General features: G+C 36.0%; 1 protein-coding gene across 2 annotated transcripts in view; it reads left to right on the top strand.

The window, feature by feature from the left end:
- Nucleotides 1–25,137, top strand: part of CUL3 (cullin 3) — a 99,213-nt gene that overhangs the window by 44,440 nt on the left and 29,636 nt on the right. For both annotated transcript variants that reach the window (XM_036857251.1, XM_036857252.1), the window contains 6 exons: nucleotides 13,995–14,155; nucleotides 15,172–15,286; nucleotides 17,405–17,633; nucleotides 22,654–22,799; nucleotides 23,535–23,711; nucleotides 24,922–25,092. In XM_036857251.1, the coding sequence (XP_036713146.1) occupies nucleotides 13,995–14,155; nucleotides 15,172–15,286; nucleotides 17,405–17,633; nucleotides 22,654–22,799; nucleotides 23,535–23,711; nucleotides 24,922–25,092 (999 nt within the window). The remainder of the gene's footprint in view (nucleotides 1–13,994; nucleotides 14,156–15,171; nucleotides 15,287–17,404; nucleotides 17,634–22,653; nucleotides 22,800–23,534; nucleotides 23,712–24,921; nucleotides 25,093–25,137) is intronic.

Raw genomic sequence — 25,137 nt, 5'->3', positions numbered from 1 at the left:
TTTTCGGCTGGACCCCTGCACTGCTTCCCAGGGTGTCTCATCGCCATGCACAGCTAAATGTCTCATAGGAAATGTTGACACTTGCTATCTCTTTTTTCTCATCTTTTATTCATTTTGAATATGTTTTAGTCACGCTTCTATCTCAACTCTTCTATTCCTTCTTGCTCTTACTGGGATCGCCGCGTTTGCGCGTCTCTGAAAGCAAAGCTCACTGCTACTCCTCATGCTCCTGGATTCTTCCAGCAGCGTTGGCACAGTTGACGACTCTTCTTGTCTTCTAACACGTTGGGTTCTTAATTTCTGTGACCAAACATTCCCTTGGTATGCCTCCTGCCTTTCTGTTTCTTCTCAGTCACTCTTCCTTCTCCTCTGCCCTTTAAAATAGAGGCATTCTTGGGGCTTAGTCCTAGGCTTCCTTCTCCTGGTACCTGTTATTTGCTTACCTTAGCTCTCTGTTGTGCCTCTGTTCAGGTGATTCCCACATTATGTCTCCAGCCTCATTCTCTGAGATTCAGACTCGTAAGTTCATTTATCTAGTTGGTGGCTCCCTTCATTGTCTGAGAGGTACTTCAGACTTGGCGTTTCCAAATGAGCTCATAATCAGTGTCATTCCATCTGATCATGACAGAAACCTGGGAATTATTCTTGTCAGTTTCTTCTCCCTCTCTCCCTACATCATGTATTTCTAGAACCTGAAATTTCTCTGTTTTCATATCTACTACCTAAGACCAAAGCACCTTCATTTCTTAGTAACTAGTCATACAACATTCACTATGCTCCCCTCTCTTCTCTATAAAGCACGTGATTATGTTACTGCCCTGCTGAAGTCCTTCTCTCTCATCTTGGAATTTTCACACGTCTTCTGTCTGGATATGTTTCCACCCTTTATGTGATTTTTTTTTCCTACTTATCCTTTAAGTCTTAGCTTAAATTTCTGGTAAGCTTTCCCTGACTCATGCTGTGTACCGCACACTGGCACCAGCTGCTCTCACTGTACTCAGTACTACTCCTTTTGTAGCATTTATCATTATTAACAACTGTTTAGTGCCTCGTTTCCTCACTAGACTGAACTTTACTGGGGGGGATGTCTGTGTCACCACTGTGTCTCCAACACCTAGCACAACTCTCTGCACAAACAAGGCACTCCCATACATCTTTGAATTAATATACACATTCTTTTTTAATCGTGCTTTTTTCAAAATGCTTATTAAAATATGCAATTACAGATTCAGAAAGAAATTTAAGTGTTGATAAGGTATCTTCATGTTCTATAAGGTAGACTTCTTTCATCTTTCATTCTCTTTATTTTTCCTTTTTATGTGTAGTGTTCTGGGCTTAGTTAAATAAGTGCTTTTAAAAATTAAGGTAAAATTTATATACATTGAAATGTGCAGAACTGAAGTGTATAAAGTTATTTTTGACACATGTATGCTCCTTTGTAACCAATACTTCAGTCAAGATAAATAAATGCTTTTAATTTTCCAAAGATCAAAAAAAAATTTTCTGTTGACATCTACGTTATTTTCTGTGAGGATTTTTACCCTCAGTTCAGACTTATCAGATCACTTTACCTGCTAGATAAGACATACACCTGAGGTGTACAGGTTTCTAGACAGATTTCTCTTTCCTATGAATTCTGGCTCTAACTGTTGGAATTTTAGATCTCAGGCTCAGAGGGAGGAGAGAAGATGCTGCACTGTCTTCCCACCTCCCTCCTACTCAGCTAGCTGACTTTTTCTCTAACAAGGAGGTGTCTGTATCTAAAATGCCCTGTGTGAGCCTCAGTGTATATAGATAGCATGGGACACACTGACTCTTGAAAGTGGAAATGGAATCAGTCACAGGTTACGTGGAGGCAGCCGTTGGTCACAATTTGTCCCCACTCACTTTGTTGTTGGCAGGTTCAGCGTTCCAGAAAGAAAAGTGTACGTGTCTCTAGATGGAACATGTGATCTATACCCCCTTCTAACATTTGAGACTTGCATTATGTATTTTGCCCCTGAAGGCGCTGGAGTTTGTAATCTCTGCTTTGTTTCTTATTTTTTTTTTTTTTTAATTTTATAGCTACTTTATTTATTTATTTATTTATTTATGGCTGTGTTGGGTCTTCGGTTCGCGCGAGGGCTCTCTCTAGCTACGGCAAGCGGGGGCCACTCTTCATCGCGGTGCGGGGACCGCTCTTCATCGCAGTGCGCGGGCCTCTCACCATCGTGGCCCCTCCGGCCGCGGGGCACAGGCTCCAGACGCGCAGGCTCAGCAGTTGTGGCTCACGGGCCCAGCCGCTCCGCGGCACGCGGGATCCCCCCAGACCAGGGCTCGAACCCGTGTCCCCTGCACTAGCAGGCAGATTCTCAACCACTGCGCCACCAGGGAAGCCCTGTTTCTTATTTTTAATTCATTCTTTAAGAAAAGTTAACACGTTAAACTTTTAAGATTGGTTTGAGCCTACTTAGTATAAGTTTCCTTTTCAGTTTTTTAATTGTTTAAAAGATGAGTGATTGGGGAAAGATCTGATTATTTTATGGAGAAAATGTGTTATAGGTTATATAATAGCTTTAATTATCAAAATTATCTACAGGTATATTAATATTCAGTTCATTTCCCTCCCCCCCTTAAACTACAAAATGAATACAATATCAAGGGAGAGTTAAATTTATGGATGGTATTCTGTAGGTTACTTTTGAGCAATTAGAATTAATGTCAAAAGACACAGGAAAGCATTTCCTATTGTGATATGTAGGGCTAATAGAAGGTTAATAGAGGAATTTTCTGCATAAAACTCTGGTTATTTTCAAAGATATTTTCATGTTTTTAGTTGAATTTATCTATATTCCCAGTCATTTTCACAAATAACAAAGATATAGTACTATTGCAGGTTATCCTTAAAGACTAGAGGCTATAAATTCAAAGCCCTGGGGTGGAGAGTTGACCCAGGAAAGGAGGGTCACTGCTTCTTTGAGCTATATGGGAAGTCATCAAGGATGGTGGGTGAAGAGGTGAGGTGGAATGTAGCAACAACTTTGTGAAGAGGAAAGAAGCTGAGGAACTCTTCTGATGCTGTTGGTCTCCTTAATAAAGTAGAAGGTGGGGCCATCAGTTATGGGTGACAGAAGCATGTCAGGTGTTGAGGAGTGTGGTAGACTGAGTAATGGACCCCCAGGTATGCCCATGACTAACCTCTGGAACCTAGGGCTTGTTACCTTATATGGCAAAAGGAACTTTGCAGATGTGATTAGGTTGAGGATCACGAGATGATGTTTTCCTAGGTTATCCTGGTGGGCCCAGTAGAAGTGCAGGGTCTTTATAAGAGGGCTGCAGGAGGGTCAGAGTAAGAGAAGTCAGTATGATGACAGAGGCAGAGATTGGATTGATAATGCTTTGAAGATGGAAAAGGGGCTATAGCCAGGGAATACAGGTGGCTACTAGAAGCTGAAAAAGTCAAGGAAGTGGATTCCCCCCTCAGAGCCTCCAGAAAGAACCAGCCCTGCCGACATCTTGATTTACCCTAGTGAAACTGTTTTCAGTCTTCTCAACTGTAGAACTGTTAGAGAATAAGTAAGGTACTAAAGTTGTGGTAATTTCTTCAGCAATGATAGGAAACTAACACGTGGGGGAAGTTTGGAATATCCCCTGTGCTGGGGTCAACTATCTATAAATAAATAAGTGGATCATCTGTAATTGTGAGGGGATAATTTAGGGTAAGTTGGCACAAATTTTGTATAGTGGAGGCAGTCAGCAGCATTTGTACTTTTTTCGGAGGTACTTAAGCAGTCTCAGAGAAGAATATTCAAAAACTAAGGAAAACCTACTGATATAATTTGGCTTATTCGGTATGGGGAAGAATTCTAAGATAGTAGCATTGTTAAAATTGTTGATCGTGAATCTGTGCTGTTTAATAAGCAGGCAAGTGAATCACAAGGTCCCAGGAAACAGAAGTATTAGGTGTTACGGATCAGTAGACCTGAAGATCCAGTTAGAATGAGGAGCAGTTGAAGTGTAACAAAGGGAGAGGTGGGAGGAAAAAGAGGATCTTTAATACCAGAGATATTTGATGTCTTCTAATGATGAGTCTCAAGATTTGTCCATATCAATATGTGGGTGAAGGGAATCCTGATAAGATGGGAGATGAAAATTTAGGCATCTTTAAGGAGTGTGTCAGATTGGTCATTATTATGAAAGTTGCAGTTACCAAAGGTAATAGATGTCAAGGAGTAGAGTTGAGAGAAATAATGTAAGCTGTTTGCTGAAGCTACCAAGGATTTGTATGTCCTTGGAGATCAGAAGGCAGGATGAGAACATGGAGATGACAGAATTTGTGAGTCTGTTTTTTCTCTCGTAGATTTTGATACTTTTAGTTCCAAAAAATACTTCTTTACTGTATTCTAGATTGCACATTGAAAAAAGTTTGAAAATAGCTGTATTCTGGAAGAATACAGATAGGTTGCTTAAGAGTCTTCTTGGTACTTTCTCTGTTTTCAAAATAACATCTTAGAAGAAAATAGGATCCAGTGGCTTTGGGACTGTTAAGCTTCACACTTGTTCAGTATGTTTACTTACTGCTTTTGCAAGAAAGGTCTGTGCGAGACAGGTTCCCCATATGTGCTCTAGTTTTTGCCTTTGTGACTGACAGTATAATACCTTGGCATCTTTTTATGGTTAGGTCAAAAGCCAGGTACTAGGCCTTTATGTAAAATAAAACTAGGGCAACATCGTAAATACTGTAAAGGTTAAGAGTATTGTGCTTGATAATTAGGATTTCTTCCTTGCCGTCCATTTTAGCTCCTCTTTCAAACAGATTGATAGAACCATAAACACCTTGATTACTATGCCCTGTGAACTGTTTTTGTGTGTGTGCACTGATTATGTAGCAATCTATGACTGAGTTTAGGGAGGCAAGTATTAATTCAGCCAGAGGTAGGCCCTGTGGTGGTGCAGTCATATCTTGCTGTAGGAAAGGGAATGAAACTTTTGTCCATAAAGGGGAGTGCTCCCCATATATATACATATACGTGTGTGTGTGTGTGTGCATATATGATAATTTTATGTAATATCATATATATATATGATAATTTATTTATGCAGAGTTGAGCTAACATTCATTCACCTTTGCGCTTATGTGGATAATAAATTCATTCATTCAGCAGGTGTACAATGACTGTGTATTATGTATCAGACACTATATTCTAAACAACTGGGTTCCTTTTTCCAGTTTCTTCTATCACTGGGCAGTTTTATGATGTGGACATCCCATTTGGGCAGATAATCCTGGTTTCCCAAGCCTAATTTAAGAACAGTGATTTTATCAATGATCCAGGTGTAAGCTATCAAAGCGTATTAGAAATCTTTAGTATTGTTTCTTTTCTCATTTTTTATTTTGAATTTGATAATAAAATTCTCATTAAAGAAGTGACTTTCTAAGGCTTTAGATACCTAATTGTCATCAGAAGTTATTTAAAACCATCATTATTAGAACACTTAGAAACTCAGCAAAAATATTAGATACTGTAGCAATTATTCCAACCACTTGATAGTATATTAGCCTTAAACTAATTTGAAAGTCCTCTTCTAATTTTTTGAGAAAACTTTTGTCGATATATAACATAAATTAAACTACACAATTTTTTTTTGCCCATTTTTTAAAAAATGTGGGTTTTCTGGGGTTTTGTTTTTAGTAATTTGTGGGAGTTCTTTATATGTTCTGGATAAATGTTCTTTGTCAAATAATATATGTATTGTGAGGTAATGTCTTCCATTCTGGGCTTGCCTTTTCTCTTAATGGTGTCTTTGAAGAGAAGTTTTTAATTTCAATTAATTTCAGTTTTTCAATCTGCAGTTGTTGGATAAAGTGTTGTAAACATACCAGTTAGTCAGATTTACTAATCAAGTTCAGATCTTCCACGTCTTTACTAAACTTTTTGTCTGCTTGTTCTATCAACTACCAAGAAATATTAAAATCTTCAGATTTGATTTGTTTGTTTATTCTTTTAGTTTATATATTTTGAGGTTTTGTTACAAAGTGAATATCAATTTAGGGTTTTATCTTCCTATTGAATCGACTTTTTTATTTTTCTGAAATATTCTTTATCACTAGTAATACTTCTTGCTTAAAGACTACTTTGTCTCTGTTACTAAATGAGCTTTCTTACAATTAATGTTTGTATGGCAAACTTCATCTCATCCTTTTCTTTCCACCTTTTTGTGTCCTTATATTTAAGGTGTGTCACTTGTAAGTACCATATAGTAACATGCTTTTAAACCTATCTGATAATCTTTGTTTTTAAATTGAAGCATATAATTCATTTATATTTAATGTGACTACTGATGTATTTGGGTTTATATTTGCCGTCCTACTGTTTTGGTTTTTTCCTGTTTGTCTTATCTGTTCTTTTGATTTTATTCAGCTTTCTTTCCTCCTTTTAGGTGAATCAAGTATGATTTATTATCCTATCCCCTTCCCCCATTAGCTGTTATTTATATATGCTTTTATTATTATTATTTTAGGGATTACCTTAGCGATTACAACATAGATCCTTGACTTATAGTTTACCTTATATTAGTTTTTTTTTTAAACCACTTCTGGATAGTATCAGAGTCTTAGAATACTTTGACTTCCTGGGGCTTTTCCCCCTTAGTTTTTAGACATTTGATCCTGGAGTGCTTGTTTTGTTTTGGTGTGGGGACAGGCCTGGTAATTTTTCCAACATTGTGTATGAAAAATTGTGGAGGCCCTGGATGATGATGTTTTCCTTCATAGGATCATAGATCGCCATGATCTAGTTGAAGCTGGCTTTTAGGCTTTGTTAAGGTTGATCTGTTTTCAGTTTGCCTTTTTTTCCAGGGCATGTTTTTACACACAGGAAATAACCCCTTCTGGGGTCTCAGTTAAAAGCCTGAGTTGTTTACTGGTTTGCCCTTCACGTTACTGTGCCTTGAGATACTAGCTTTTGTCTCTCTCTGCTGCAAGTCTGCCAACAGTCTCTGTTCAGCTCTTTAGTCTCCCAGTGCTGCTTTCTGTTTGGTATTTTGGTGTCTCATCCATGCTTAGGTGATGTGTCAGTAAACATCTCAGTGGAAATTAGCTGCAGAATTTCTGGCTCTTCTTTACATTTCTCTCTTCTTCAGACTTCTGCCTCGTAAGTCTTAGCTGCTTGATAGCCAGCCCACCTGTGACTTTCTGCTTGGCCTCTTATTTCCAGTCCTCCAAATACAACAAATGACCCAAGGGAACGAGTGAAGGCGAACGTAGGGCTCCTCTCAGTATACTTGTCTTTTCTCCAGAATCCGGGCCCCGCAAGTCCAGGTTGCTTTTAGTGCTCTTTGATGCTTTTAAACAGTATTTGTTCGTTTGTTGTAATTGTTGTAAAACGCACATAACATAAAATTTATTATCTTAATAATTTTAAAGTGTACAGTTAGCTCAGTGGTGTTAAGTACATTCATACTGTTGCACAGCCATCACCTCCATTCATTTCCAGAATTTTCATCTTGCAAAACTAAAACCCGATACCCATTAAATGATAACTCCCCATTCCCCACCCCCTGGTCACCACCACTGTACTTTCTGTATGAATTAGACCACTCTAGCTAGCTACCTCATATAAGTGGAATCACAGAGTATCTGTCCTTTCGCAACTCAAGTTTCATCCATGTTGTAGCCTGAGTCTGAATTCCCTTCCTTAACAGATTAGTGGTTACCAGAGGGAAAGGGGGATGGGGGCAGGGCAAGATGGGTAAAGGGGGTTGGCTGTGTGATGACAGAAACTAAACATTTGGTGGTGAGCACGTTGTAGTGTATATAGAAGTCATAATATAATGTTGTACACATGAAATGTATGTAATGTTATAAACCAGTGTTGCATCAATTTTAAAAATTGCCTTTCTTTTTCAGGCTGAATAATATTCAGTTGTATGGATATACCACATTTGCTTATCCATTCATCTGTCAGTGGTCACTTGGCTTGTTTCCACCCTTGGTCAATTTTGAATAATGCTGCTATGAACATGGGTGTATGAATATTTCTTTAAGACCCTTCTTTTGGCTCTTTTGAGTATAAACCTAGATGGTAGAATTGCTAGATCATATGGTAATTCTGTTTTTATTTTTATTTATTTATTTACCCTTTTTATTAAAAATTTTTTAAAAATTTATTTAATTATTTTATTTATTTGGTTGCGCCAGATCTTAGTTGCAGCATGCGGGCTCCTGCCGCTTTTCTGGTCTCTTTTTTTAAAAAAAAGGTAAACGAAAACAGTTATAGATCTTCTTGCCTTGAAGACAAGAAAGTGAAAGAAGAATTATTTAAGTTTAATTAAGCTCCTTGACAGTGTGCTTGATAAACCAACTTTCAGAGCTATTCACTTCAATTTAAAAAGTGGTCTTTGCCTAAATAAATAGCTGCCATTGGTCATAAGTGGGATCAAGCAGGGAAGTGTAGATAAATGAGTACTAATCCATAACTGCCCTTAGTTCATTAGTTGTGTTATTAAAAGTCCTGAACTGCTGGTATTTGAAGCAAAAATTTTATAACAAGCTCCCTCAAAAAATAATTGAGACAAAGGACTATTGTATTTATATTTGTAGTACTCAGTGTTCAGAGTTGAATGTAACCCAAAGGTTAGTTTTAGAATTTGCTTCCCAAATACCTGTGTAATCTTACAAGAAAACATTGTTCAAATGAGACACTAGATATGAGTGATATTGAAAGAGCTTATAATTTGTCCTTTCCTTGGGTGCATCATTGATTCCTATGCCCAGTACACATTTATCCTAGTTTGCTTTTTCGTGATACAATGACTGTTGGTAAAAATATTTCCCGAACCATTTCTTCTGGATAAAGTAGTAAGAGTTATTTTTTGAAGTTCATTATCAAACTTTTGTTGTTTTATTTTTATTTAAATACCACTCCCTGAGTCATGAAGCTTTTTAGCCCACTTGCACAGTCACTCCTTGACTTTGCACAGGTTTAGCTTTCATAAAATCTGTATTTTCGCATAGTGTGCCTTGACACATCTAAGAATACTTCTGCGTGCTGAGTTTGACCTGTCATACGTTAGTTAAATATTTAGGCATCTTGGTGGATTAGGGTCTTGGTGAAGCCATCAGGCCCGGGGAGAAGGTTTGCTTGGCCTGTGGGAGTAGCGACTCCCAAGAGGGAGCCGTAAACAGAGAGTTCAAATGTATTTCATCTCTGTAGTTACGAAACTCACATCCCTTTAGTAAATCTAATGTTTGATCCAGACGTGAGGCTTTCAAATGGATTTCTCACAACATTTTATATTTAAAATGCCTGTATTTTGGCTTTCAAAAGGCAAACAGAAGCAACCACCAACTTTCTATCTCTGTTGAGCTCTCTTCAATAGATAAATGACTAATGTTGGACTCATACAAACTACCTTTTGGTCAAATTAAATATTCACGTAGAAAGGTATACAAAATAAAAAAGTTTTCCAGTGATTTAAATGATCAGAGCTAAATTGATATTGTATTACATAAAATTAGCCACTTATTTTTTAACAAAGAGAGATTCCTGTTAGAATCTATTATGAAAGGCTGTTGTGTACCTGCAGGCTGAATTCCTTCTGATAGTGCTGATAAACAGTAAACAGAAGATTTAGCATGTTCATTCAGCAGATATTTTAATGATCATGTGCAGATCACAAGTTTATTGTGAATGTGTGCTGCATTAGTTTACGCACACATAAACACTCAGATGTATGTATGTATAGCTTTTATTTTACTTGATGGTAATTAATCATATGTACCAAACAATATAAATGACTATTTGGTATTACTAATTTAAGTGGCTATACTCATGTTTGCAGGTTTTCCCTTCTCTATTTATTAGCTCTCTGGTATCTATAATCATATTTCAGGGTTAACAGCTTTTCTTAATATTATGTCGTTTAATTACAATCATTATACACCTTGACGGTCTCACATTAAAAGACAAGGGTTTGGCTTTTATCCTACAACATCTGTATTTCCCTTATCCCCAGTCATCCTCCATGGATGTAAATTTTCTACGCTTTGCTCAAATACTCCAACCATGTGTTCCCATCATACCTGGCTGCTTTTACTCTGAAACATTGTTCTCTCCCATATGCATTCTGCCTGAAGAACTCATCAGCTGCACCTGGCTCTCGTTCTGTCTTTTTGCCACAGGGCTTAAGATAGCAGATATTATAGGCCAATACGGTTATAGACTCACCTGCTTTGGTAGTGATGGCATCACTGTGTTTAGGACTGAGAAGAGAGGAACCCAGGCCAGGGGAGACTGATAACAGAAAGGGAAGGAGTAACATTGAAATGTGTCTTGATCCCTAGTATATGTTAATTTTTGATCAGAGAGTTAAACTTCAAAGGAAATCAGAGTTTTAGAGACTGTCTTTACCAGCCCTTTATGTTACCCAGGACCAGAGTGGGTAAATGACTTACTCAGGGTCACACCACCAGTTAATGGTAGAGCCAAAGATAATACGAAGAATTCTATAACTGGCACGTCCACTTTAGAAAACAAACAATTTGGCAATTTTCATATGGCTCAATAGTACTTCTACTCACAGAAATCCATCCAAGAAAAATGAAAGCATACGTCCAACAAGAAGATTGCACCCAAGTGTTCATAGCAACGTTACTCATAGTAGACTGGAAACAGCCAGTAAACTGGAAACAGCCCCAAATATCCATCAGCTGATAAATGGATAAGCTAAATGTGGCATATCCAATACAATGGAATACTTCAGCCCAAAAAAGGAATGAAATACTAATATATGTTATATTAATGAACCTTCGCAACTTTACACTTGATGAAAAATCAGACACAAAAGATTACATGTTCTATGATTCCACTTATATGAAATGTCCAGGAAAGGAAATGTATAGAAAGAGAAAGCAGAGGTGCTGGAAGTGGAGATTGACTGCGGAAGGGCTGGAGGGATTTTTCCTTTTTCTTTTTTCTTTCTTTTTTTGAGTGATGGAAGTATATTCCAGAACTGGATTGTGGCAATGACTACACAATATAGAAATTTACTGTAAATTATTGAACCATGCTCTTAAAATGAGTGAATTTTACGGCATATAACTGCAATAAAGCCAAAAGGGGAAAACATTAAAAATTTTTCACTTTAACACTCTTAGTTTACTCTGAAGATTACATTGCATGTGTCTTTTGTTCTGTAATTCTTTTTTTTTTTTTAACTTTTAAATTTATTTATTTATTTATTTTATGGCTGTGTTGGGTCTTCGTTTCTGTGCGAGGGCTTTCTCTAGTTGCGTCGAGCGGGGGCCACTCTTCACCGCGGTGCGCGGGCCTCTCACTATCGCGGCCTCTCTTGTTGCGGAGCACAGGCTCCAGACGCGCAGGCTCAGTAGTTGTGGCTCACGGGCCTAGTTGCTCTGTGGCATGTGGGATCTTCCCAGACCAGGGTTCGAACCCGTGTCCCCTGCATTGGCAAGCAGATTCTCAACCACTGCGCCACCAGGGAAGCCCTGTTCTGTAATTCTTAAAGGTAGTTGCCTTTCACCAAAAACAATAAAATCTGACTTGGTTCTTTGACATTTCTCTTAGCCTAAATTAAGAACATTTGGTTTCCTAAGAAAGAGGTTAGTGTCTTAGTAGACATATGTTAAGTTTGCTTATATCGTATGTATGGGATGTTATATATCCCCTACAAGATGTGCTGAATGTCACAGAGGCATATAGTACAGTTGAAACTTAACAGTACCTGCCTGAATTAACAATACTTTCTATTCTAGCTGTGAAACAGCCTGATTGATACAAAGTTCTCTCAGTGCTGTTCCACTACTGTTCAGTGTATCTTCTCTGTTTTGCTCCTGTCAGTTGAGCTTTGCTCACTGAGAGTCAGTTGTATTTGTTTTCAAGCTTGTTTATGCTAGTTGTATTTCTTGTTATTACATCATTTTATATTGTGTAAGTCAATAAAAGTGTGAAAAACAATAAAATTTGTTATTTGGCAAACTAGATTGAATGTTTTGGAAAGACTTGACAAAGGCAAATCACTAAATATTGGGTAATTTGGTAATTTATAAGACTGGAGTGGAAATTGTAAAAATCTAGAAGCCCTTTTACATTGCTTCACAGTTGTCTCTGGTCATTAGCCATCTTAATGAAACTGAAAGTAGACAGGCTAGAAATTTATGATGTATGGGTATATGTGAGAAAGACAGCATTGACTTCTAATCACAGGACTCATGTTCAAAGAAAAAGTCTTTATCTCAGTGAATGCTTATGTGTTTTAAATTAAAATGTTTAAGGTGCTGGTGTGGTGTGTGTGTGTATGTTTAATAGTTTTCCTCTTTTACCACTTTAGCTAGCTAGTTACTGGTTTTGATTGCATTGGGTAAGAGTGATTTCTGTATTTGGTACAGAATCTGTACCATAGAAATTTATAATCAAAATTGTAAAAATCAAATTTATAAATAATTTACTCAATAATTGGAGTGATTATTTTTTCTCATTGCTTCATAAATTATTAGATTTATGCCAGTTTTTATTGAATGTGTTTTGTTTTATGCTGAAAAGTAAGCCAGAATCAGGATGGTAGTGGAGGGTGGGGAGTGTTGGACCTGAAGGTCATGAGAGTGAAGAGTAGCTTCAGTACATAGAAAACAGTGAGGCCTTCGAAAAGGAGGAGGGATGCGGCCAGGGCAAAACTCAGAATTTACGATCTTGAGGAAAGAAGTGTGAAATTCAAGAATTTATTGAAGAAGTCATCAATGAAAATTTTGAACTTAACTGAAGTTGCTGTCAGGATTTGAAAAATGTGAAATAAAATGGAGAAAGTGAGCACCAACAATGCTAATAAAAGAGCAGCTTTCCTTGTAGCCATTAGGTATGTACCATTGTGTGAGGTGAGTGAAAGTTGGAGGATAGTGTCTGTGAAGAGAGTGCTACTCATGGAGAATTTAGTAAAAATTGGCTAGAAAGGTGATCAAGACCATTTAATACTAATATGGTAGAACTTCTGTTCACGTTTACCTTGTATTTGGTGTTGCTTGTATTAACAGTGTTCCTTTAAAAGTTCAGAGATCACAGTTTGCAGTGAGTCTTACTGTTTTTGGATTACAAATGCCTTTCAGAATCTGGTGAAAACTACGGACTCTTTCCAAAATACTTATGTATGAAGAAACACACAATAATTTAAAAATTTTGGGAAGTTCACAGACCCGCCAAAGCCCGGAGAGATCCTGGTTAAGAACAGAAAGGAATTCTGTTACTAATCCTTTTGTGAATTAAGAACAGTAGTTTTATTTCAGTGTATTTTGGTGTAAATACAGATTTTAAAATATTTCACAAAATAGGACTTTTATGGCCAATAATTCTGGATTATCTGTACTCTATTAAGTGAGACACCGGTAATCATGTTGGAAAGAACTTGAAAGTTAGATGACTACCAGTAAATAATCTGAAATGGCAGTAGCTAGGGGTGTTTTAATTATGTAATACTGAATGCTGCTCTATTATAAGCATTAGAACCTTTTAACATTTACCAGTAAACAGTCAGCTTAAGTCACATGCATCTGTGTTTCATTCAGCTCTCAGTTTTACTTAATATGATCTTCAGGTACAGTATTTAAGAAAATAAGAACCATATTTGTGCATGGTATGGCTTTGGGGAGAAAGGAAGTTCTGCCTGCCTTGCTGTCTACCTTTCGCCTCTGCTTTCTGCTGACCTGCCTCTCTCCCTGGGTGGGGTGCTTGCTTTTTTCCTCCCTTTTTCTTAAGGTAAGTGGGCAACCGCCTATAGCCGTTGTTTGTTTCAGTAGCAATTGTAAATTGTAAGGACTTACTATATATAACTTTTATATAACTTGGGAGGTACTAGAACATTCCATGTTGCTTGAAGTGTTTCTCACCTGAAAAATTGACCACTTTTGGAATTTTATTTCCTTTATTATTGTAACTCAAAAGGATTATTTTTATGTTCGCAAGAGTTGTACTAATGTTTATATTATGGTTTTGTTTTAACTGCAGGACCGTGTGTACGTACAACAAAATAATGTGGAGAATGTCTACAATTTGGGATTAATTATTTTTCGAGATCAAGTTGTACGTTACGGGTGTATTAGGGATCACCTACGACAAACGTTGTTGGATATGATTGCCAGAGAGCGGAAAGGAGAAGTTGTAGACCGGTATAATAATCTTTTTACTCTTTGGGTTTTGGTTTTTAGTGGTTATATCTTGAGAACCGATTTCACTGTCTTAATTTTATTAAAGTAAAGTTTGATTGTCCAGCATATTATGAAAATACTCAAAAACCTTATATCACAGTTAACAAAGTTAGCTAGATTGTAACTAAAAAGCACACATTTATTTTTAGAAGAAACCATCCTAAGCTTTTATTTAATATACTTTTAAAAAGCAAATCGGCCATTAGTCTTCTTTTTGATTTTTTATGTATTTTTTTTTATGCTGGCTTTTTTTTTTTTTTTTTTTTTTGCTATTTGATAATATATTTTTTTCTTCTGTAAAAGGGCTTTTGGCTAGCATTTATTTTTAAGGTCTTTGAAGAAAAAAATGTTGAACATAGTCTAAAATGACTAAGAACTCTTGTACCCCTTTTGTTAAGTCGTATTCCGCCCCCCCAAACATTGTTGCAGTGCCATTTTTGTGACACTGCAGCCAGAGTGGCTTGAAACATGCAAGACTGCTTTCTTTGCTTCTTTGTATTCAAAGCAGCTGTTAGAGGAAGACTTGTAAAGTTCTTTTTATTTCATCTTTGGTGCTTGGTCAGGATTGCCCCAAAGCCATTTGGTGCAAAAAAATTATATTGCCTAGGAGCAACTGTGCGTTGTACCCATGTCGAGTGCTGTAGACTCCCTCTCTCCTCCCTGCTTCCTGATCGCCTGTTGATTCTTTTTGCGCTTTTAAGTACCCAGGAATATTTAGTCATTTTAAACACATTTTCTTCAAAAATCCTAAGTTACAACAGCATGAGAACAACTTGAGATAAATAGCTGTGCAGTCAAGATATGCTTTCCAGTTAAAATTACTCTAAATCTTTATGTTATAAATTAGTTGCTTATGGAAGATTGGTCACTTAGGTTAAAAAACTTGCTCTGAAAGTCTTTCTAGCTACTTCTGCTGCATCTTTTACATGAATCTTTAATGTGTTTTTATTATCAAGTGGTTTAACTTCTTTTGACAGAGGCGCAATAAGAAATGCTTGCCAGATGTTAATGATTTTAGGTCTCGAAGGACGATCAGTCTATGAAGAAGATTTTGAGGCTCCTTTTTTGGAAATGTCTGCAGAGTTTTTTCAGGTAATCAGTGAAGATATAAATAAATACTCTTTTAAGATGTTCTTAAAATTACCGAATATAGTTAGTAATTTAAGCATTTTGACCTTTTTGTACTGTGGCCCTTTGGGGAAGAGGGTGCAAATTACACCCTTCAGCACACCTACCCCACAGTCTCACGTTCCAGTGAAGGAACTTTCTGAAAATAAGTCAAAGAGGTTGGACTTACACACGTGATTTTTAAAAAATTATATGTATAAAATATATAAACTTAGAAATAACCTTAAATTTTATTATATTTGTATGTTACTAACTATTTACCATAGATTCACAGGCAGTACATCACCTTTGAAGTTTCACTATTCAGGCTTTTTGGTAATATAAGTTACTAGTAAAATAAATATAGATATATGCATGATCTCGTAAGGCATATATATGTCTTAAAAGCTGTTGATTAGGAAATTAAAAGTCAGTAAGTACAGTTGATAAAAATTTGCAGCAGTATATACAACCCCAAATCAACTACGTTGCTGAAAGTAAAGCTAAACCAGTACTATTTTGTAATGAAATGATAACAACAAGGACTGAGTACTATGACAAATGATAAGACAATATTTATAAGGTCATGATAATCAGACATTCTTCCTGAAAGCCTCAACTATCTGAGCAATTTATAGTAGGAGCTTTGTAGTGTTGCTAAAGTAGACCTTACTGGTCAACTTTAGTAATAACCTTTTAAAGAACTAAATGAATAGAACGTTACAATAGCTCTACAGTGCGTCATTCATAGAAGCCATTGGATGAGTATAGCAGTAGACTCGGGGGGTTTCGATGTCCTTTGGACTGGCGTAACCCCCAGGCCGCTTTTCAGAAATCAGCCTGTAGCCATCAGGAAGCCTTGTGTGGCCTGTACTGGTGAGCCTGGGCCATACGTCATGAACTATTAATTTTATAATGTAGGAAACAGGCTTTATTTTCTGGTAACACAGCAACTACTTCTAGATATTTCTGGCAACGTTTTTGACGTTTGCATTTGTTTTAATTACCTTCATTACAGTATAGAAATACCAGTAGATGGTTATTGTCAGGATCCCAAAGTGTGTTGCAGTGGCATATGTATACATCTGTGTGTATATATAAAATACAGTTTTAACAGGGAAGTGACGGTCTCACCAAGATTTTTGTTTGGTGTGTTAATGTTTATTCTTAGAAACTTGATTATTTTAAACTGCTTTTTTTTTAACATCTTTATTGGAGTATAATTGCTCTACAATGTTGTGTTAGTTTCTGTTGTACAACAAAGTGAATCAGCTATAAGTATACATATATCCCCATATCCCCTCCCTCTTGAGCCTCCCTCCCACCCTCCCTGTCCCACCCCTCTAGGTGGTCATAGAGCATCGAGCCAAGCTCCCTGTGCTATGCGGCAGCTTCCCACTAGCCATCCATTTTACATTTGGTATAAACTACTTTTTATTAAGAGAATGGGAAATGTTATTAAATTTTGTACATAATTTATATTAATACATCTTCTATTATGTAATTCTTAGATATATTTGTTAATTTTACTATGAGATTGAAGTCAATTGAGCCAACATTTAAAATTTACTGGAATTTCTCTAAGGCTGGTGTTAGAAGACAAGATTAATAGTTACTCAAAAGCTCTATTTCTCAAACTTTATATATATTCCTTTGAGAGCGGGAGTGGGGTGGCAGGAGGACTTTAGTAACTACCAGTATGCCAGCAAAACTGTATGATAAACATGATGAATCTTTTTAGGCATAATTTTACAATAAAACAAATCAAAGAAGAATTTCCCACTCTCACTTGGGGTCAGATGCTTCATTCTATACTTTTGATCTTCACTGGCGTGTGCTTACTTTTTCTGCTATTTGGAATACACTGGCAAAGTCTGAAAAACGCTGCTTAAGGATAATGTATTAATTAAGTCTTATGTAAGTAATGCTTTAAAGGGTATAATTCGGACTATATGAATATATATAATAAGACAGTATATAAAATGTTAATAGTGCTTGGGATATTTAGTTTGGTTTATGAGAAACTGTAGAAACCCAGTTAAAAGCAGAAGCACATTTTGCTTCTGTGTTTTTTTAAAAAAAAATCATGCTTCTTATTTGCAGATGGAAAGCCAGAAATTTTTAGCAGAAAACAGTGCTTCAGTATATATAAAGAAAGTAGAAGCTAGAATTAATGAAGAAATAGAACGGGTGATGCACTGCCTTGACAAATCAACTGAAGAGCCAATTGTAAAGGTGGTTGAGAGGGAACTCATCTCCAAGCACATGAAAACTATAGTAGAAATGGAGAATTCGGGGCTAGTACATATGTTGAAAAACGGAAAGACAGAAGGTAAGTGTTAGCAGTTGAGAAATAATTAAAGTCTTATTGTTCTACCAGGTTCTCAGTATTTTTTTTTCTATTGTAGTTTATGAATGTCAGTTTTCAAGAAGTTGTGGTATTTGTCATTAATTTATCACTGTTGTTACTTTACACATATTAATGAGGATTTTAGATATTCCTAGTGAATCAAGTGGCTTTTTTTTTTCTTTCATCTTAAGTCTCCTCACTTTTTGTTTTTCTTAACCCAAAAGGTAAGTTTAGGGACGTCCCTGGCGGTCCAGTGGTTAAGACCCCGTGCTTCGGCTGCAGGGGGCACAGGTTCGATCCCTGGTTGGGGAACTAAGATCCCACAAGCCACACGGCGCACCAAAGGGGGGGAAAAAAATAGAGTAGAGGAGAAAAAAAAAGAGCTTAAAAAAAAGAAGAAGATTAATATTATTGATGAGGTCAATGATCTCCTCACCTATTCCTGTACTTTATATTTCTATAGCAGAGTATTTAGACTCTTCTTTCCCACACACTCTCCTGTAGTTTTTGTGATTCTTTTACAGTCTGAAGTTCCAATCTTAAAATTTTTGTAAGCATTTCTTTGGGAGTTAGTTGTGGTAAGGGTACCAAAAATGCAAAAATATTTGTCTTCCATGTTGACATATTTAGATAAATTAGTAGATTGGTTTTGGGAACTCTTGTTATAGACTGAAAGAGGAGAAAGGAGAATTGCTTAAAAGTAAACATTTTGGAGATAACTGTAACATTTACTCTTCTTGCCTATTTACCTGATTTTCCTAAAATGTTATTTTGTAACAAGTACTCTAGGAGAAATTATAAAGAATAGTCATGTTGTCCTCCTCCTTGATTTCTGAAGGTTTTCTTTAAAACTATGACTGGATAAGTCACTGATACGGTATTAAAAAATAAACAAATTTGGTGCTCTTAGATGAAGTCTTAGCAATATTTTAGCCATGTATTTCTTATAAAATAAATACATATTGCCTGTTGGGTCATGACATAGGTAGGGAATAGAAAAAAAATTTTTTTAAGTTAATAATTTAAAAGGGAGGATGTACGAGAAGGGAAAACAAAGATGGTAGGCAGAGAGGTTGTTCCATTCTTTCTCTAGTGGAATCTTTGCCTTGTGTTTTCAAGTGGTTATATTTCTATATATGTGCTAAGTTCCTAAAAAGTTGTATGTAAATTTGTTGTTTTTATTAAACTAGAGAAAGTTACTTTTTTTTTTTTTTCCTTTAAACATCTTTATTGAAGTATAATTGCCTTACAATAGTGTGTTAGCTTCTGCTTTATAACAAAGTGAATCAGTTATACATATACAATAGGTTCCCATTTCTCTTCCCTCTTGCATCTCCCTCCCTCCCACCCTCCCCATCCCACCCCTCTAGGTGGTCACAAAGCACCGAGCTGATCTCCCTGTGCTATGCGGCTGCTTCCCACTAGCTATCTATTTTACATTTGGTAGTGTGTATATGTCCATGACACTCTCTTACCCTGTCCCATCTCACCCCACCCCCTCCCCATATCCTCAAGTCCATTCTCTAGTAGGTCTGTGTCTTTATTCCCGTCTTGCCACTAGGTTCTTCATGGCCTTTTTTTTTTTTTTTTTTTCCTTAGATTCCGTATATATGTGTTAGCATACTGTATTTGTTTTTCTCTTTCTGACTTACTTCACTCTGTATGACAGACTCTAACTCCATCCACCTCATTACAAATACCTCCATTTCATTTCTTTTTATGGCTGAGTAAAATTCCATTGTATATATGTGCCACATCTTCTTCATCCATTCATCTGTCGATGGACATTTAGGTTGCTTCCAGGTCCTGGCTATTGTAAATAGAGCTGCAATGAACATTGTGGTACATGACACTTTTTGACCTATGGTGAGAAAGTTACTTTTTAAGAGACCCTTCTGGTAAACCTTTTTTATAAAAGCAAAAGCAAAACAAAAATGATTTTTAAGGATGTTTGTCATGTTTTCTAAAATAAGCTACTCCTGGATGCCTATGGTCTGTCAGGGATTGGCAAGCTTTTTTTGTAAAAGGCCAGATAATAAATATTTTAAGTGTTTGGACCAGACAGTAAACTACTCATCTCTGCTGTAATAGTGAGAAAGTAGGCATAGGCAATAACACAAACTAATTAAACTTGACTGTGTTCCTATAAAACTTTGATTTTTATTTTTCAAACATTTAAAAATGTGAAAACCATTCTTAGTTTGTGAGCTGTACAAAAACAAGCAGCGGGCTGTAGTTGGTTGGTCCATGGGCTATAGTTTGATGACCCTGATCATAATGATCCCTGGCAGATAGGACTTTATGAAAAGCATTTTCCTTTACTTAAAATGAGAATCTATCCTTTTTTTTTTTTTTTTGATTTTTTTTTTTAAATAAATTTATTTATTTATTTTTGGCTGTGTTGGGTCTTTGTTGCTGCGCGTGGGCTTTCTCTAGTTGCGACGAGCGGGGGTTACTCTTCATTGCGGTGCGTGGGCTTCTCATGGTGGTGGCTTCTCTTGTTGCGGAGCACGGGCTCTAGGCGCGCGGGCTCAGTAGTTGTGGCTCACAGGCTCTAGAGCTCAGGCTCAGTAGTTGTGGCTCATGGCCTTAGTTGCTCCACGGCATGTGGGATCTTCCCGGACCAGGGCTCAAACCCGTGTCCCCTGCATTGGCAGGTGGATTCTTAACCACTGTGCCACCAGGGAAGCCCTCAATTTTCTAATGTACTGTTTAGTTATTGAGTTAATGCTTTCTTAGTCACCTTGGGTGGGGGTTGTTGAGGAGGGGAGATGAAATGGGCTTGGAGATTAGAGGCTAGGAAATGTTTGATGGGGAGGTTGTTGAGCATACCTGAATTGTAACTGTAACCTGCATGGAGACTTGTGTTAAAGGCATTAAGTATACCTAACACATGGCAGGTGCTTAATAAGTGCTTAAATAATGGAGTATCAGAATAGCCACTTAACCATAGTTTCTATTTAGTACTTAATGTTCTCCACAACTAAGCAGCTTTCTGTGATTCTAAATTAAATTTTAAAATCATGGCTTCAGTTTTCCTGGCTTTCCACTAGAAACCTAATTGCAGAATATCTTTAATTATGCTAGGCCCTCCTCATGAGCAGTATGTCAAGAATACGTCAGAGACACAGCTTCACCATTATGAAGCCAAATGTCTCATAAATCAGAAAGTGAAAAACAGTTTTTTCCCACCATGAATGGAGGATGAGTTGGATTGATAATTAAATGCAGATAACATTATGAAATTAAGTTTGAATGGTATCATTTTATTGTTTTATGAAGTGTATACAGAAATAATGATATTTAATTTTTGAATGACGCATATTTTTCATTTTCTCTTTCACATTCTCCACTAAGCCATACATTTATATACAGTGAATTACATATAATGAAATTGTATTAATTTACATACTGTTAAATATACATGCGACTAAGCAAAACTGTAACAGCATAGGAACAAAGTAGACAAAGTTGGGAACTATTTTGTTAGAGGTATTTGATATGCCAAGTTTACTGTAGTATATATGTCCATAAATTATTGTCGTGTTTGTAATATTTGTTTTTAACATGGGAAACTTGGTTGTAATTTATAACAAGTGTGAGAAACTATAAGATTTGCTGTTATTTTGGACATATATTATTGATGAAAGCACTTTTTAATGAAATTTGCTTTTGAAAGTCACTGAAACAAATTTTGAAGCCCTTTTTGTAAACCTTGTGTCCAGGTATCTTTAAAATACATACAACTTCAGTTTTAGGATCTAAGTTGCTCTTATAAATGTAGACCAGGGTGGGCAAATTATAGCCTGTCTGCCAAATCTGGCCCACTATCAGTTTGGTTGAAAAAAAAAAAAAATCAAAAGAGTAGTATTTCATTACACATGAAAGTTATATAAATTTTAGATCTCAGTGTCCATAAATCAAGTTTTATTGGAGCACAGTCATGCCCATTCACTTATGTATTATCTGCAGCTTCTTTATGGCTACAATGGCAAAATCGAGTAGTTGCAAAAGAGACCATATGGTCCACAAGTTTAAAATATTTACTCTCTGGTGCTTTACAGAAAACAGTTTTCCAGCCACTGATCTAGAAACTGCTAACTGTACTAACTCTATATTTAAAAGTTCTCGATCATAAAGCCTTTTTATATCATTGTAAAGTTGACACTATAGCCTCCCGGTAAATTCTTATTTCAGAGATACATTAGATGTATGGAAAAGCAGTATTTTAACTCCACATTTTAATCTTGTAAAAAATAGAGTCCAGAGTTTTCCTTCTAAATAAAAACAATGTAGTGAGATAAACCAATTTTTAAAATATACATATTGGCTTAGGTCAACACCTGGGAAATATTAGGGATTGCTCTGAGGAAAATATTAAAGAATAGGAATTTATGCTGTAAATTTCACATGAATTTTACCATGATGTGTAATGAAATAAGTCCTAATATATTTAATTTTATTTGTTGTCATGGCTGTCATTTGAACTTTTGAGATAGATATACTTAAAGATTATCTGGAAGACTTTAATTGGTTTTTAAATTTCTTCCCTATTACATTAACTGCCAATTATACCACAGTTAAAGTTATCCTTTTGATAGTTGTTTTGCAGTATTAACTAGATTCTAGATTAGAATTATATAGGCTAAATTATGTAGGAACTCAAAACTGCAGTTTTCATTTTTTGTGACTCTTTATAATGCTGTTTGGACATCTCTTCCATGTAAACTAAAATTTGCTATGACATTTTATTGATGCTTTTAAAGTATCTCATCTGTATCTCATCTGTATTTTGTAAATTGCAATAATAACCATTAACTAGCTTTTTTTCCCCTGTTTTCCTGGGGTTTGTTTTTTTTTTTAATAGTTTTTCATGTGGTCAGCAAATGATCATAATGGAGAAATAAGCTTCTTTAAGTATCGCAAATCACCATGAACAGAGATTCAAATTTCTTTTCTTAATTTTTAATGTAGCCAATTTGTGTGTTTGTTCTGATTGCAGACCTTGCTTGCATGTACAAGTTATTTAGTCGTGTGCCAAATGGTTTGAAAACGATGTGTGAGTGTATGAGTTCCTATTTGAGGGAACAAGGTAAAGCCCTTGTTTCTGAGGAAGGAGAAGGAAAGAATCCCGTTGACTATATCCAGGTAAGTAAATACAGAAGATTCTCTTTATCATAAAGTAATTTTGGCAAGTGCTAAAAAGGTCACTTTTACAAAGCTATGTAGTATGTATTTCTCACTTAATTTTTCCAATGGTAAATTAATATGTGTAATCCTAAATATTTTAGAATTTTGGAAAGCATGTACATTTATATCAGGGATACAAACTCAAAACACTTCTTTTCATTTATTAGCTTGTCTGCTGAAGAAGTCTTTATTTAAATAGTCTCAAGAATGAAAGTTCTACTTTTTTGTATGCTTTAGTGTTCATATACTACCTTAGTGCGTTCAAGAAAAAATAACTGTGTTTTAGTGACTTTTTGGTTCAAGATATTTTGCTTTCAAGCAGTACAACAAATATGCTCTCAAGTTTTTCGTATTTTAATATAAATAAGCTTTCTCTATGTATTTTTAAAGCTAATTTTCTCTCAGGCTCACCCATTCAGTCAAGATAGAGGAAGGTGGGGAGAAAAAGTGAGGAGAATCTTTGGTTCATCTTTAATAGAATAATACATAAATGGAAGATAGAATACTTCTCTCACCACTGACATTTTTAACAGGCTTAGATACAGGCTTGAAAATAGCAATGTAGAATCAGTAAGTTTAACACTGAATGCACACATTTATTACCAGCAAAGTTAAACGTACGTAGTTACACATGTATTGTTTATAGGAAAGTTATTATAATGTATCCTAAGTTTCTTTGTTTTTATTTGGAAGGGCTTATTGGATCTGAAGAGTAGGTTTGATCGCTTCCTCCAGGAATCGTTTAATAACGACCGGCTCTTTAAACAAACTATTGCGGGTGACTTTGAGTATTTTCTCAACCTCAACTCCAGGTCCCCTGAATACCTCTCATTATTTATTGATGATAAGCTGAAAAAGGGAGTCAAAGGGGTAAGTATTAATGCATTTGAAAATATATTAAGTTTTATTTGTAGATATAAAATTAGGAAATAAAATATAAAATTAAGGAATTTTGTAGCTATAAAATTAAACAGTCCTCTTTTTCTATGCTTAAATGTGCACTGTGATATTTGAAAGGATTGTTTCAAGTATTTGAAATGGTCACAAAAAGTACCTTGACATTTCACTGAATGTGTAACTGGCATCAAAAACAACTGCACATCCATAGACTTGAGATTGTGAGGGTTAGATATGCTATAGAGATAATAAGGAACTAGAAAACAGCTATCCATGTGGCACATAAAATGTTGCTTGCTGTCACCTGGTTCTGGGGGTTATGTATCAAACAATACTTGAGTGCCAAAAATTTGAAGACACAGACTAGAATAGGTATCAGAAAATAGTTTGAAAGCATATATGGAAGCTCAGTTTCAAGCCTTTATAATATACCTGGGATCTTGGAAGCTCACTACAGCACAGAAAATCAAAATAAGCAGATTGTGATCACACATAAATTGGTCTTCTTGACTTCATCTTGGGATTTGTGAGACAGGAGGGCAAAGCAATAAATAGGTAGCTATAACAAAGAAACAAATAAGAGAAAGATTACTAAGGGCACCAAACAGAAAAGACACAGCTGAGTAGTCTACCATAGTTTTTAATATAAGCTTAATACAACCTGCCACAGTATCATCTTGCCCTTATTTAAAAGATTAGGGGCAAGAGGCCTTTTCACTTTTGGAATTATAACAAACTACTACCATTCTGGTTGCACGATTTAGATTTTGACTGAGCTTATATAAAAATATCTTGTCTTTTGGCCATGTAAGTTTCTGCCTAGATACTATGCAAGGGCATAGTAAAATTCTTTTATGTGATTAAAATTTCATTTCTTCTGTTCTCAGTCATCCTTTAATCCAGCCATGTATCACTTCATGCCTCCCTTTCAGAGGTAGCCCACTAGGGAGTGGAACTCCATTCCAGCCCCTGATTAATGCTGCACTAGATGAGGATTTAAGAGTCGTGCTACTAGATGAAGTAGGAGGCACTTTCTCGCACTAGATCCCTCCTCCTGACATATCTCAACCAGATGTTTATGTTTGTTATCAAACAGTGTTTTTAAACTATTGATGAGCTGTGATGCTGTTTTTGTAGAACTAAAATTGTGTAATTGTTAAATTGTCTTTTCAATGGTTTGCAGCTAACAGAACAAGAAGTAGAAACAATATTGGATAAGGCAATGGTCCTTTTTAGGTTTATGCAAGAAAAAGATGTATTTGAACGTTATTATAAACAACACTTGGCAAGGAGACTTCTCACAAATAAAAGTGTTTCTGATGACTCTGAAAAAAATATGATTTCTAAGTTAAAGGTAAGGTGTATTTAAGATGGAATGGAGTGCACCTAACTAGTGATT

Source organism: Balaenoptera musculus, chromosome 7 (genome assembly GCF_009873245.2).
Source record: "Balaenoptera musculus isolate JJ_BM4_2016_0621 chromosome 7, mBalMus1.pri.v3, whole genome shotgun sequence".
NCBI classification, from domain to species: Eukaryota; Metazoa; Chordata; class Mammalia; order Artiodactyla; family Balaenopteridae; genus Balaenoptera; species Balaenoptera musculus.
This window is presented reverse-complemented; position numbering and strand designations above follow the sequence as displayed.